The sequence below is a fragment of the Drosophila nasuta genome, chromosome 2R (genome assembly GCF_023558535.2).
Source record: "Drosophila nasuta strain 15112-1781.00 chromosome 2R, ASM2355853v1, whole genome shotgun sequence".
In the NCBI taxonomy this organism is placed as follows: Eukaryota; Metazoa; Arthropoda; class Insecta; order Diptera; family Drosophilidae; genus Drosophila; species Drosophila nasuta.
Window position 1 is genome coordinate 27,846,577 of NC_083456.1, and position 15,544 is coordinate 27,862,120.

The 15,544-nt window shown below is 40.2% G+C and overlaps 1 protein-coding gene across 17 annotated transcripts in view; it reads right to left on the reverse strand.

The window, feature by feature from the left end:
- LOC132786815 (heterogeneous nuclear ribonucleoprotein R) overlaps window positions 1–15,544 on the reverse strand; it is a 58,352-nt gene that overhangs the window by 15,951 nt on the left and 26,857 nt on the right. For 4 of the 17 annotated variants that reach the window (XM_060793493.1, XM_060793490.1, XM_060793491.1 and 1 more), the window contains exons 1-5: window positions 5,561–5,819; window positions 4,007–4,125; window positions 3,619–3,940; window positions 3,310–3,551; window positions 1,896–2,031 (exon numbers count right to left, since the gene is read on the reverse strand). In XM_060793493.1, the coding sequence (XP_060649476.1) occupies window positions 1,896–2,031; window positions 3,310–3,551; window positions 3,619–3,940; window positions 4,007–4,125; window positions 5,561–5,696 (955 nt within the window). In that variant the 5' untranslated portion in view covers window positions 5,697–5,819. Of the gene's footprint in view, window positions 1–232; window positions 369–1,895; window positions 2,032–3,309; window positions 3,552–3,618; window positions 3,941–4,006; window positions 4,126–5,560; window positions 5,824–12,608; window positions 12,754–15,544 lie in introns of those variants that run through there. The other 13 variants (XM_060793481.1, XM_060793489.1, XM_060793484.1 and 10 more) reach the window with 9 other exon arrangements.

Consider the following 15,544-nt stretch of genomic DNA (forward strand, 5'->3'; position numbering starts at 1 on the left):
TACACTCGTTATTCTCTTTTGTTTTTTTGGTGGCTGTCTGCAAGTATCGCCCCTAAAAAGTTTACCTTGCTTTTCGTTATAACCAATTTTAATTACCAATTCTCTGGGGGGAGTTTCTGTTGGTCGGTTTTTTGAGGGGGGATTTTTATATAGCTGGTTTCATTTGTTTTGTTTTTTTTTTTCTTTGTTTTGTTTGGTTTTTGGTTTATTTTTTTTTTTTTTGATCACTTACGTGCATGTTTAGAAAATTCCTCAATTAATTCGTCACGATCTCTAGTTTTAGGTATATTGCCGACAAATAGCCGGTGATTGTTAAATGATATCGTAACACCAATCTTTTTGCCTTTCCGAATTTCAAAATCATTTAGCTGCAATTGTTTAAAAGTTCACACAAAACAAAAGAAAATTTTGGTTTGCTATGAAAAAATTTGTATCCATTTGGTATTGCGACTTTTTTTTTTTTTTTTGGTGACAATTTGGGTTTGGTTTTTTTTATTTTTTTGGTGGTGGGGTGAAAATTATGGTTTGTATATGTACTGTGAGTGTTTAGAGTGGGTGGTGATGTGATTGTGGGTGGGTTTTTATTGTTTTTTAAGTGGTGTTCTGTGTGTTGACTTAAAAAAATTGTAAGATCTAAACTTAGCCTTAGGGTAAGTATAATTCGTTTTAAATTAAGTATTTCACTTTCGAGAGTGCGTGCCAAATAAAAAGGAATTTATAAAATATATATATATTTTTCTTTATGAAATTTGTAGCTATTATTAAATTTGTTGTCGTTCAACTAATAATTGTTTATTTGTACGTGTTTTATTTTTACTACCGAAATGAATTGAATTTTATATATTTGACGCCGAAAAGTCATCCGAAGTTTGCTCTTTTAAAGCCACATCTCATCTTACCTTTTATGGGGAAGCAATATAATTTTTATTTCGTTTTGCGTTTACCAATTTCAGATGACCTTATAGCGGTTGGGTATTTGTATAATAAAAAAGAAGCCTATATAGTAGATATATAAGTAGTAAATATGCAATGCATAGGGAATTTTGCGATAATTTTAAATAGATATTTTTTTATCTTTCCATTTGTTTTTTTTTTTGGTTGTTGTACGCAAAGTTAATGACTGGAGATTATATAAACAAGTTAAGATAGATTTGAGATAAAAGAAATGTTTTTTGTACCGTTATTTGTAAAAGCGTATGACAAATGACAATGGCGTCTATCTATGGGCTGTAGTAGATGGTGAGCATGGGGGCGTGTCTTGTACGAATGTATGTATGAGTGTGTGTCTGTCTGTGTGTATTGTGTGTGTGAGTGTGTCTGTGTGCAACCTAAATACAATTTCTTTTTGTTTTGTTTTTATATTTTACATACACATATGATTCATTCGAGCTGGTTAAGTGCATCCATGGTGTTTTGTATTTTTGGTTTTTTGTTTTTCTTTGTGGTTTTCTTGTTTTTTGTTTCATTTGAAAAGAGTCTCGAGTTCGAATTTGAGAAATGAGCACGCTTTTCGATATATAGTATATGTGACATGAATTTGTACTGCATGTGGGGTAAAATGACAAATGGTAATGGGTAAATGGATGTGGATGAAAAGCATAGAGAAATGTTTAAAATAACGTAAACGTAAAACAATCAAGGAAACCCGAAACACACCTAACGAAACCTTTCCTGCCTTCTCTTCCTGCCTGTTGTAATTAGCCAATTATGTTTTGAGCCAATTGGATTTTTGTTTACAATTTAATGCCGATTTTTTTTGTGGGAGCTCAATAAAAAAGTGCGTGTGAAAGTGAAAAAAAAGAAGACGCAAGTTTTTATATCACTCCCGATAGTTGGAAATTTTAAATAGTTTTTTTTTTTTTTGTTGAATAATTTCGTGTTTTTTTTTAATTTACCTGTAAGTTTACCGAACTCCTCTAAAATTTCATCTTTACCCTTCGACTTGGGTATATTTCCTACGAAAAGGCGCAGGTTCGGTACGCTTATATTTATTTTCAGACACTTGCCGGGTTTTATTTCGTGATTATCGAGCTAGATGTGGGTGGGAGAGGTAAAATGATGGTTTTGTTCGTTTAATACCAATTCAATGTTAATAATAAATAATAAATGAAATCATAAATAATCAAGGTAAATCAACAAATTGGGTCGTAGGGTAGTCTTTTGAAAATAAAGTGGGAAGAAATTAAAAGAAAAAAAAGATTTTTTTTTTTAACAATTTTGCATTACCAATTTCGAAATGTTTTGTCGTTTGTAGCGTGGCCGCATTTTGAGATATTATAAAGGTAAAAGGTTTAGTTAGTTAATTTGTTTAATTTTGTTATATTTGGGGACTATCTTTCATGTTAGTTCAGTTGTTATTGGACATGCTCGACGGCCTGTTTTTTGTCAATAAAACCAGACAATGGAAACGTACCCCTCATAAATATGGTTCATATATAAGTAATAAAGACATCTACAAGACTACGTTTTTATATGGTATGCTAAAGCTAATTAGAAGAAGTACGACTTAAATATATAGGAAAAATAATAAAAGGGAAATAAATTAAATAATAGAGAGGATTGCAGTTCAAATTGTTTTTGTTTGGTATCGCAGAGAGAACTCTTTTCAAATTTGCAAATTTCGGTTATCGGTGGTTGTTATCGCATATCGATATCGATGCTATCGCTTAACGAAATTACAATCTAAAAGACAGGACATGCATACATAACAAGTTACAGAGAAAGAGAGAGCGAGAGATAATATAGAGAACATGTAAGAGCATAAGAGAGAGTGAGAAAGCTAGCTAGCGGTACAGCAAAGTTTTGAGGCAGGACTAAAAAAAAGATTGCTTAAGTTTTCTTTAAGATTTTGGTATTTTTTGGTATCAAAGCGCCGAATTGGTATATTTCTGGTTGGAGTTCTTCGTATGTTGCAGATCTTGTTGAGTTATCATTCGAATTTTGCAGTCGATAAATTTTGTTTTTTTGCTATCGATTGTAGAATTTGGTGGCAAGCGGCTGTGTTGAGTACCAAAACGTTTATCGAATGGTTACGTACGATTACTTTTTACCTACTATACACAAATTTTGATATATATAGAATATGTTGTAATACAATATATATATGAAATATAGTTATAGATAAGTTAACAATACAGTTTATAAACATAAAGCGCTTTATGGACGGACGGTGTTTAATTGAGTGTTCATATTTTTATTTTTGAGGTGGGTCAAGGGATAGTGGATAGAGAGATATATAGAGATAGAGGGCAGTGGTAGGGGGAGATTGTATATATGATGTTTTTGTTTTGTTGTGGTTGGCATAAATACCTGTCGCACAGCATTGACGGCCGCATCGCGATTTGTGAATGTGACAAATGCATAACCACGATTTGTACCAGTCATCGGATCCATCATAAGTCGAAGGTCCCAAATGACGCCACAGTCCTCGAACAGCGGGATTAGCTCGTCCTCGAACATATCCTTGGGTATCTTGCCGCAAAACACTTCGCAGCCATTGCCGGGCACATTGCCCTCCCAATTGGGCGGAGGACCGCCGTATTTTCGTTGTCCTGACCAGGAATAAAAATATTACTATTATATTATTACTATTATAGAAAACTAGAGGGGGAGACGCACCTGTGGTCACGTCCAGTGTGTAGCCGGTACGCTCGAGTATCTTTTTGATCTTGTCTTCGTCGGGTCCCTTCACCTGTATGGTGCTGGCGGTTGCGGGAACGCCCTGCTGACTGGCGCGACTCTTTTGACGATAGGTCTTCATGACCCCACACAGGTAGGCAGACTTATTTGACACATGCTCCAGATTTGACTCGAGGAACTGACTAAGCACATTCAAGGCACCTTCAACGGGAAACTCCTTGAGCGCGTCCAGGGCGCGCTCATCCAGCTCGGCGTGAGCAAGTTTACCGGTCTTATAGATTTCATCCAGTTTGCCCGCGACCTTAAATCGAAGAATATATAATATAGATATTCTCTTACTATAGTACTATATATATATTTTGCTTACCTTCTTGTCCAGACCATATTCCAAAAGCTTGGGATAATCCTCTGTACGTTCGCCATCGCCACGGTCATCGGCTTTCTGGTTAATGTCATCTAATAATTCGCCATTGCCTTCCGCCATTTCTGCAAGAAAAAAAATAGAAATGCAATTTACATTTAATGAGTGCTGCATGTAAAACTTTAAAGCTCTCAAGTGAGAGCGCGACATGTAAATCATTCACACATTTCGGAGTTCAATGAACGTCGGACGCGTAGCAAGAAAAATAGCAACAATATAAATATGAGTTGTTGCCCAAGTATTTTTGCACGCATCGCACGCACAAAATGATGAGCAAAGAGAGAGAGTGTGAGAGAGCAAGTCAGACAACAAAGAGAGCGTAGTAGGTGGGGAGAGAAGAGCGTACAGCAAAAGTTTGCCAAAAAGTTCGTTGACTTCAAACAAAATGCGGCCCACAAAAAGCAATGTGTGAGTGATCAACAGTAGGGTGAGAGAAAGAGAGAGCGACGGAGTCGGCGCACGCACAAATTAAGTGCGTGCGCTAAAAAGAGATAAGGCATCAAGCACAAAAGGTAAACAATAGAAAAGGCGCGTTCGCGAATTGTGCGTATGTCCGAGCAACGAATAACGAGTTCCACTGTTCGGCTGCCAACGCGTGCCAACATTAACCCATGACGTAGTCATCTCATAGACTGTGACGCCGCCCTGTAGTTGTTGTTATTGTTTTCTGCCAGTGTGCGGCGTTGTTGTTAATCAGCTGTGTGTGTCATTAGGACGACGACGCATCGTAAAACTGGTTGCCAATAATAATATACACGCATTGTTGTGTGACGCGCAAAGACTGCAAAAGTAGCTTGTGATAACAAAATAACACGATTGCCATAAATATACTATAATCATGCCATTTCTATGGAACCTGGTCGTTCGTGTCAGTGTGCAAGTCAATAATTATACGACAAGTGTGTTACCAAGCCAATATCATCTATGCACCATTATCAGCAATAAAGCACACACGCATGTGGGCGTGTTTCTATGTATGTGTGTGTTTGTGTGCGGCAAACAAAAACGAAATACAAAAAGTTGCAAACACACACAAAACTACAAGAACTATGGAACGCGATTATTGCGTAACGTTAAGCAAAACAAAAAAATCGTTGATCGCACAGAGAGAGAGTGAGAGCGCGCGCACAAAGACAGCGTCGTGAGAGCTAAATGAACTAGCAAGCAAAGAGAGAGCGTCGAAATGCGTGGGGGGTGCAGTTGTTCTATGAGTACAGATATATGTATATGTATGTGTTTGTATTCGCTCATAATTCGCGCACAGCACATTGCAAAAATATTTCGATGCTGCCGTTTTTGTTTGTTGCTTGCTTGCTTGCTATAATAAAGCTCTCACCCAGTTTAGCTCTCACTCTACGCTTTGTCAATTTGCTATATTGCCATTTCATTCTCTCTATGCTTTGCCGCTATCGTTCTTTGGCATGACATTGAAATAATTTTTGTGTTCGCATTTTCAGTTGCTGCTGTTTTGTTGTGTATTTTTGCGGTTATGTTACTCACTTGCGCCCCTGGCTAATTGTTGTTGCTGTTGCTGCTGTTGGGGCTTCATCATATCGCAGTCTTTTGCTACAACAGCTGCTGAGGCTGCTGTTGCTGCCGCAGGGGCGACTACAAGCTGAGCGATATTTGCAAGCATCACGATTCGATTTGAAATTTAGCTTTTATTTTTTTGGTAGTTTAGTTATTTTAATTGAAATTCGCTTTTTGTTTCGGAAAGTAAGTTTTTGCTTCGAATTTTCCGAAATGTTTGACGCACGGCTAATTTTTCACAACTGAGAAAGATGTAATGATTTTTAATGTCACCTCACATTAAATGTCAAAATTTTCCAAAGCCTACTAGATTAAATTGAAGAGAGCTGTAATCATTGCCTGTCTGGCAACTCTCTAAATTGAAAGTGGCAACTCTGAAGTTGAATGCAACACTGCCAAATTTGAGCATTGTCATTTGCTGTGTGCTCATTTTTATTAAATGACATTTTTACAGGCTCATGTGTCATGATGTTCTGGTATTTTCATTCAGAGACTTGACTTTAACATTCAATTTGCAAATTTTTTCTGCTCCCTTAATGTTTGTGTATTTTTTTTTGTTCGGGGTCGTTCGTTCCTTATCCCTGGGCATCATTTTTAATGCATGTTTGTTGTGGCAACCAGCCGTGTTTGCAGTTTCAGTTTTGGGTTTCCGCCCTCGCCTTTGGGTGCTCAACAAGAACAAGAGACAGAAAAAAAAAACGAGTAGAAGTGGAAAATATTTGCATGTTGCAATGTGGTAAAGCGGAGGGCGGTCGTTTGTTTTTTGCAACGCGCGCCTGTGTGCTTGGTAACTACCTCAATAAATTTCATGTTGAAGCAGGCCCGGGATACGTAAACAACGGCAACAGCAACGACGAGCCGCCGCACATATCCTGCATATCCTGCTGCACTTGTGTCGGCGGTTAGTTCCAACTCTATTGCCATGCTATGCGCTTTTTTTTTATATACATACATATATAAAATTCTCCCCTCTTCTTCTTTGCACCCTTAACCTGCTGTTGCTGCTGCCTCAGCCGGTTTGTTGCTGGTGGTTGTTTGTTGGGTTCTGGGCCAAAGGAGATAATGGCTGGTGTGTGTGTGTAAGGTTAGTAAATCAGCGATATGACAAATACCCTGGCGCAACGACCAATTTAATGCAGCTTTCAATAACACAAACCCACACACTTTCAATACTGACAGTCAGACAAAAGAAAATCAAAATTGCTGATAAAGCGAAATAAATCGCTTTTTATATTTTACAGCAACAGCAGCAGACATTACGACGCCCTGCTTGTGGACATGGGACGGTGTCTGGAACTGGAATTACAATGCAGTTGAAAATGCCAGACAGGGTGACACAGGGATGGTTGTTGCTGTTGTTGCTCTTGTTGTTGTTGTTGGGGGGGGGGGACAGGCAAAGTGAAGATGGGTTGTCTGAGGTCTGCACTCAGCGAAGCTATGGCATTTGGGGGTTGCTTGTTTTACCAAGGCGAGCAAACCGAATGACACTTGCTGAAAGCCCGAGCACACTTTAAATCTACAGACAGGTGTTCGCTTAATCAAAAGCTTGCGTAACGAAAGCTCTATTAAACTTTAAATTAATACAAAAGTTGCAACTTGCATTTATCAATCAATTGTGTCAATTCAACTGAATACTTGCGAAATTTAGGTTATACATTTTAATTTTAAAACTTTCTCTGCAACATTTTCGATGACACATTCTCAGCGCAGCTTTTAATGCGCTTACTTGAAATTCTTATGGCCCATAATTTTACTAAACTTTAGCCAAAGTTTTCAATGGGCTTTAATGCGCTTATGGAAATTCTTATAGTGCATATTTCAGCAAAGATTTTCAGCAGTCTAAAGACATTCTCCTCCTTATGACAGTTGCCCCATGTCATTGGGAGCTTAAGCCGGCTTGTTCAAGTTACAAGAAGCTGCACAAGGGCACACGCCACAACACCGACTGCAGTGTGGAAGTGTGTGTTTTGGTGTGGAGGGGGACTTAGTTGGACGTCGTGGCTATTTAAATATTACTATTGCCATGAACGACGACGACAACAATAGAGAAGTGGCAAGAGCAGGCAAAACAAGAGCAGGGGCGGAGCTGGCTAGTTATTGATTTTCTTCAATGCGTTTTGCCGGCAAAACTTCTTTAAAGCAGCCCATGATATAGTGGAGACACAATGCAACCCTTTTGGGTCACATACCTCTCCCCATACCTCCTCCGCCAGATAAGCCAGAGCAAACGAGTCGAGGCGAGGCGGGTCGGAGTGGCATAAGCCGATTTAAGGCACGAAAATAGCTGCAGCAAGTAGTTGAAACTGCAGACATGCCACTTGAAAAGTGGCAAACGTTGCAAGAGGGAGCGCCAAAGGCGAGCGGAAGTGTGGCAAATGTTTGCTGTAATTTATGGCTCGACTCGGAACACAGGAAAAGCAGCAGTAAAGGAATGGGAAGGGCAAACGGGAAGGGAAGCAAAGGGGCAGCAACGTGTTGGATCGATGCGGCCGCATAAGTTGCACAAATTAATGCCATTGCGACAACGTTGAAAATGTTTGCTTCACAAAGTGCATGAAATACACAAGAAGCTGGAAGAGGGAAAATGAAATGAATGAAAATACTTCTTGGTATAATTTATGGCAAAACGCATTGGCCATTAGGCAAATTGTGGCAGTACCCTGAAAGCCGGCAGACAGGATAACAGCAAACTGGACAAGGATATTAAATGCATATAGCCAAGTGAAAATGAGCAAATCTTACAAGTTTTTGGGGGTTGCAACCTTGTCTGGTCATAAATCAAGGCTGCAGCAGGATTTCAGCTGGACTCCCGCTGGAGACTCGGGAGCTTGCCAAGAAATAAAAAAAAAGATAAAGAAGAAACGACAGTTTTCCGTATCTGAGAGGATCTACTTGGGCCATTTGGACTGCCAAGAAACCAATCAGGCGTCGACTGTAAAATATTTGCACCAGCAGCAGCAGCAAAGCTCTTTTGGCAGCCGCACAACTTTCAATATTTGATGCACACACACAAACACACGTAGATTTTTGTGGCCAAAAAGCGCAGGACATGCTCCACGATGCTCAACGGACATCAACAAATGAAATTGCCAAATGGAAGGGAACTGGAGCTGCTGTAGATAGTATTGCAGCAGCAGCAGTCACGTGCAGCGGGCCCCGTTCAGGCCGTAAAAATTGACTGCAATGCGGCAAAGGGGCAGACGACCAAAGGGTTTGGGGCATGCAACGACAATTCACTGTTATGTGTGCAATGTTGAACTCTGCTCTCTCTCTCTCCTCTCTCTCTTTCTCTATTTTACTGTACTGTGTGTATTTGTGTTTGTGCCGTGTAAAGTTCGCACGAAAAAAAAGGACAACGTGCCGAGAGGCAAGTACATAAAGGCGTCGTCAAAAGTCGCTTCGACAAAAATAACAATGCATTCTTTTTTCTCTTCTTTTTTTGTGAATACAAAGATCGAGGAACATGGAAAATGGGAAATGAAAAGCACAAAAGTTGCCGCCTAGTAACAAAAAGCACGCGTTGCACGATGGATAAAACGCAAAAATACTTTTGAAAATGCAAATTGTGTAATTCAACTCCCAGATTAGAGATAAGTAAAATGAAAGATCAGGAAGAAGAGCTAATGTTCGATATTAATATCAACTTTTGACTTTCATGACTTTATTCCTGCTAGTTCCCGAGATCTATCAATTTAAAGGCGTGGACAGACGGAAAGACAAAGCCTCAATCAATCCATAGCATTAAACAAAATACCTAACATAAGCATGATTAACTTATTAAAAGCAAATAAAAGTTTCATATCTTTACTCCTGCTAGTTCTCGAGAAATATCAATTTAAAGGCGTGGACAGACGGAAAGACAAAGAGCCTTAATCAATCTATAGCATTAACCTTAAGCAAATAAATACCAAAATCAGTTTGATCTACTTTTATAGAATAAGACCTTATTGCATACAGATTTTAAGATCTAGATCGTTATCCTGCCAGCAGTTAATGCTGAAACAAAGAATATAAAACCTTAAGCCCACAGTGCTGCATGTTTTTTAGTTGCAGTGAAGAAAATAAAAGAAAAGCATCAAAGAGAAAAAGATAACTTCTAACTGTGCGCAGCTTTTTCCCCCCACTATAAATGAGAAGGTGGCCAAGTTCCGCGCTGCGTCGACAGAGATAAGGGGGCATGTGAATATAGTTTGCCTTTCATGGCGAATTAGAAAAGTGCCGGCAGCAGGCGCCGCTCAATTCTGTGCTCTCTCCTCTCTCGCTGGCGTTTTTATTTTGCATATTTTATTTGCGAAATTAGGCTGAATGGTTTGGTTTGTTCACTGGCTGGGGCTGTGGATGGGTGCTGAGAGGCCCCGGCTTTAGCTTCAGCTTCGGCCGGAGGCCGCCCGTTGTGCCACATGGAGAGCCCCGAGGACATTTTGCGCCTTGCAATATTGTGGCCGCTAGCTGGTGCCTGGTACGACGACGACGATGTTGGGTTGCCATATACACATTGGTTGGTGGTGCTGCAACCCGCTGATTGCATGGCGGTTGCGCCAACGACATGAAATGTTGCCGTTTCCTCTCCTCTTCCTTGTTGTATAAATTGTGTGCCGCGAAAAAGGAAATTACAATGCGGTGCCAAAGCGTTGCACATATAAACGGCAAGTGTCAGCTGAAAGTGACACTGTAACAAAGCTCATATTTGACTTATTCTCGTGTTCAGGCTTAATATGATTAAATGAAAAGCTCATTTGCTGTCAAAAAGAAGCAGAGAATTACTCCGAAATGTACTTTTGTATCTGCTCTTTTTTAACTTGAGCTTAAATTTAAATTTGTTGTATCATTGCAATTTTTGGAGAAGCTTTAATGTGCTTTTACAGTATTTACTTATTGATCATTAAGCTTGCAAATAAAGTTCCTTGTTGTCTTTCACAATACTGGATTTGCAAACTAATCAACTACAAAAATTTCGATAACGAACTTTGTTTATGCAATTTCTTGTGCAACTTTTCGTTGCCATGTGTTGTCATTAGTTCTCAATGTATTAAACGAAAATTTGTAATTTTTTGGGCCCGCAACTTTTTGCTGGCTGTCAAAAACTTTTCGAAAGGAAACACAGTGGCAGAGGCAAGACCAGAGTTGCATTACAACCTAAATGAAAAAGTCAAATGTATAAAAAAAAGGAGGCAACAGAAAAGCGAAGCGAGCGCCAAGTTGAAATGAAAACGTGTTTGCCGGCAACGAACTCGTAGCTCGAACTCGACTCGTTTGTGCCGCCGGCTCCAATTGACAACACAGCAGCTCCTCCTCCCCTTTGCCTTGCACCCCTTGCGAGGGCAAAGCGACTCGACCCGGCCAACTTTCCTCCTTGCTTGCCCCCACCATCATTGAACTCATGCATCATGCAACACCCAAATGAAAAGAAGACTCTCCCTTGCAAGCAGGAGGGGAAGGGGGAAGCCAAAGCAGAAACGAAGAAAACATGGCGAAGCGCCAAATTATCCACACATGCCACATGGAGGCAAGTAAAGATGAGGATGAGGACGTGGACGTGGCATGAAGCAAGCCAAGGCAAAAGAAACGGAAACAAGACAAGAACTGCAAATAATTGCAGCTGTACCTCTCTCTCTCTCCCTCTCGCTCTATATTATTTGAGTGTGTTGTCTCTGTTCGTCTCTCTCTGCCAATTTTTCGCTCTCGCTCTCATGAAGAGAGCCAAATGCAACGCGCAAGCTTTTTGTAGTCAGACGACAATGCAGGCAAAGTAAAAAGCTTTTTGGCGCTCTCTGCATTGCATGCAACGAGCCGCCGGCCGGTTTTCACACACACACACACATACAGGCAGACGATGTTGATGTGCATGTGTGTGTGTGAGATGTGGACGCCATTTGGCTGACACGTGGCTGACGTGGAGTCCAAGCGAAATGTAAATGCAAAATGCATTTGCAAAAACAAAATTGAAGCGAATGTTGTTAAACAAGCAAAAGCAAATGTCAAAAAAATCAAGCTGGCAGCGCAAGGCAACAAACAGAAAAGAAGCAGCGCAGATCCCAAAAAAAAAAACTTAAATCGAAGGAAAGGAAAGGCGACGCAAACCGGTTTCGCACACACACAAACACACTCACAGAGCAATTCAGCAACAACAAAAGAGAGATGCGAAACAACTTTGTCTGGACTTTTCTTTATTTTAAGTTCACTTTTAATGATTTGCTTGTTGCGGTGGCGTCGTCGTCGTCGACGACGGCAGCGTCGGCGGGGGGGCAATGCAAAAGCAAAAATCAAAATGGTGGACAGCCAGCATGCGACGTCGACGGCGCAGCTCCGAGAGACGTTGGTGACGACGACGACGACGCAGCGGCTTTTAATGCGATTGTGACGATGTTAAATGCATTGCCCACACACACACAGGCATACATAGATATAAATGTTCAGACAAGCAAGGCAGACAACAAAAAAAAAGCTGCATGTCTGACTGTGTGTGTGTGTGCTTGGGGCCGCTTTTGTTATGGCGTTGCCAGTGTGTGCGTGTGCAGTGTTGAACAACGCTGACAGCAGTGAGTGGGGCGTTGTTGTTGCTGCCGCCAAGCTTTGCTTCTAATTTCTATTTATTGCCGTTGCTCTTTGCCTTTTTGCATGTGAGCGAAACACCTGAACGCACACATCGTATATTTAATTTCGTTTCATTTCACGCCACATGTCAGCTGTTTGCCTTTAAAAATATAACTGCACACACTCATCCATACATATAAAAGTACATACTTATATATGAAATGTTGCTGTCTAATTTTTTGCACTTAATTGCACGCACACACACACACATGTACACACTTGGGGGCTCTCTGCTGTGACAAGAAATGCCGTAGCTTTGCTTGTCGCGCCGTGTGCTTTTTACTAACACACTCTCACATGCACATTCGCTCACTCACAACACTGGCACTTGATATGGAGACTGCTTATTGCTGTTACTCTTGTTGTTGTTGTTGGCTGCACGTGTCTGTGTGTGTGTGTTTGCAATCTTGTACTTTTCGTTTACCTTTTATTTAAAATTGCTTGCACTAGAAAAATTCACAAATAATTCACTTGTATGCACTAGATTTCGTTGTTGTTTCTATTTATTTTATTAATTGCTAGCTCATTTGCATTTTATACATTTATATATATTATTTACAATTTGTTTTATTTAATTTATGTATATATTTTATTTTTTTTTTATTTGTTATTTATGAGATCACAGTGGCCGCCGCCGTTCCGTTCCGTTAGCGTGTCGCGTACCGCGCGCCGCGCTCTGCCCACATAACTCAACTCAACTCAAAAAAACTCAGCGCACCGATTGCGATTGCGAATTGAGACTGTGTGTATGCGTGAGTTTCGTTTGTTTGTGTTTGCGAATTCTCCAACGAGCATCAAAAATACATACGATTTTTTTTATATACACATTTATTATTACGGTATTGTGAACGCGCTCTTTTGTTCTATATTTTGATTTTTTTGTTGTAGTGTAAAATTGCTAGTTGTATTTTCTCCTTTTTGCTATTGCTAATTTCCGAAATTTATTTTGGCAGCCCGTCGTCGTTGTAATAATAAATATTAATGGCAAAAGAACGCAACGTCTACGTCACCGGTTCTCCGTTCAGTTCTTCGCACACAACACACACAACGTCGTCTGACGCTCGCTGGCTGCTGGCTGCTCTGCGTTCTGTTCTAGTGTTCGTCGTCGTCGTCTTCACGTCGTCACTTGCGTCGCACAACAAAACCCACAAACAACTCTGGGGAGTCGCAGCCGCAAAAGTCGTAACGCAAAAGCTGCAGCGACGTCGACAGCGACGGCAACGGCAACGACTACAAAAATGCACACAGCCAAATTGAGTGTCGGCTACACAGACAGCGACGCATGCACACAAACACACACACAGATACTAAATGCACACACACACCACGACGACGACGGCCAGAAGCAGGCAAAAAGTTTTGCAAAACGTGCAAAAAAAAAGCATTGCGAGAGAGCCAACGTTGAGAGAGCACGAGAGTGTGAGAGAGAGGGCGCGTGAGAACGCGTTTTGCAAACTTTGGCGCTGACGCTGGCAGCGTCGAGAGAGTCAGAGAGAACGCACAGACACAAGAGAGAATAAGTAGCGCGAGTGGCGGTAAAATTTGCACACAAAAACATAAAGCGAAAAAACATGAGCACACAATACACACAGGCACAGATACTCACACTCAGCTCGCTCTGGCGGCAGAAGATCGTTTTGTTTGTGTGTGTGAGTGTCTTGAAATGCAAAAACGTGTAAAAAAAAACTTGACTGTCGGCGAAGTTTTGTCGCGTGTGGATCGCAAAATTGTGCATGTGTGCGAGTGTGGAACGTAACGCTATCGCAAGTAAAAAGTGAAAAGCATACATTTTCACACATACACACAATAGCGCTAAAGCACTTTATAAAAATAAAAGTGAAATCTGCTTAAGTTGCCTTAAGTTTAAAAGGACATTTCTTAAGTAAGAAACCAAGCATAAACAGTCAATCGTCGACGTTCCACATGCCATCCACACACAGACACGCACACGCATACATGCCTGCAGAAGCCACATTATTTGCGCGTCTATGCAAAAAAAACAGAAAGCAAGAGGAAATAAAAACAACTGCAAAACATTCCTTCGAAGGGGTTAAATGAGCGCACTCACATAATAATAACTACAACAAAACAAACATAGCACAGAGGCAAACACAAAAGCAAAAGCAAACGCAAAGCAAAGTCTGTTAATTTTTCGTACCACTTTGAAAATGGATCCGAATTGCAACGTGAAATAAAATGCACACACACCGCTGCAATTGAGCGAAGTACAAGCACGCACACACGCTCCATTTATGTACAGATGTATGTGTGAGTATATGGAGAGATGGCCGAGCGCGAGACGAGTGAGTGGCCGAACGAACCCTGCGCCCACGCTTATCTGGTGGGCTCGCCTTCGCCTTCGTTGCCTTCATCATCGTTCTGCCTTCGCATTCGTTGTCGTAGTTGTTGTTATTCTTACTGCTGTTGACGTTGTTGGCGCTGCCGCCATGCGGCATTTTGGTCATGAACTTGTGGGTTTCGTTTGCTCGTCTAGTTATTGGGTTTCGCGCCCTCCACACTCACACTTTACTCTTCTCTCCCTCCACAATGGGTCAGTTTTTATTTGCATCCTTTTCCCCAAAACAGTTTTCACAGCCACGTTCAATGCCATTTTAAAAGGGCGTTTTTTTTTGTATGGGGAATTGCACGTGATTTCTTTGGTCATTTATACAAAAAAATATGCAATTTAATTATTTACTGCTGTCGCAAAGAGCGCAAAAGTTAAAAGTCTCTCAAGTTGCACAAATAAACACAGAAAAGTTTAGATTGTTAATGAAATCCATGGGAACTCGTTACTTAACATTAAAAGTTCTGAATGTAACCTTAGAAGGAGGTATTCAAAAATTTTGCAGAAATGTAAACTTTGTGAAATGAATCCAATAAAAATATCTTCGCTTTGATCTACCGATTTCATATGGGAAAGCAAATGAATTAAATATAGAAGTGCAGTCTATTTATAAGCTAACGCTGATAATGTAGGGGGAGATCGCGTCAATCATGCAAAAATATTGCCACGTATAAGTAAAGTATAATCAAGAACGAAACTCTCTCTACCGGCAACTAACCGTATACTTAATCAATTGCAGTTATGAAAAATATTCAAAAGTATTTCTCGTATTGTTTCGTCGAATGATATCAAAATCAACTACAAAACTTGTAGACAAATAAATATTTAAACACAAAACTTAAAATTGTTTTGTAAATATGTTGATATAATTTTGAGGATCGATAAAGTCGGCAAACACAATCATAAAATTTAAGTAAATGACAAAAAATATTTTTGATTTCTAGAGCATTTACTAAGAATCTTTATTCTTATCTATATGACAATTAAAATTTAAAATCTTGTTTAACATAGCT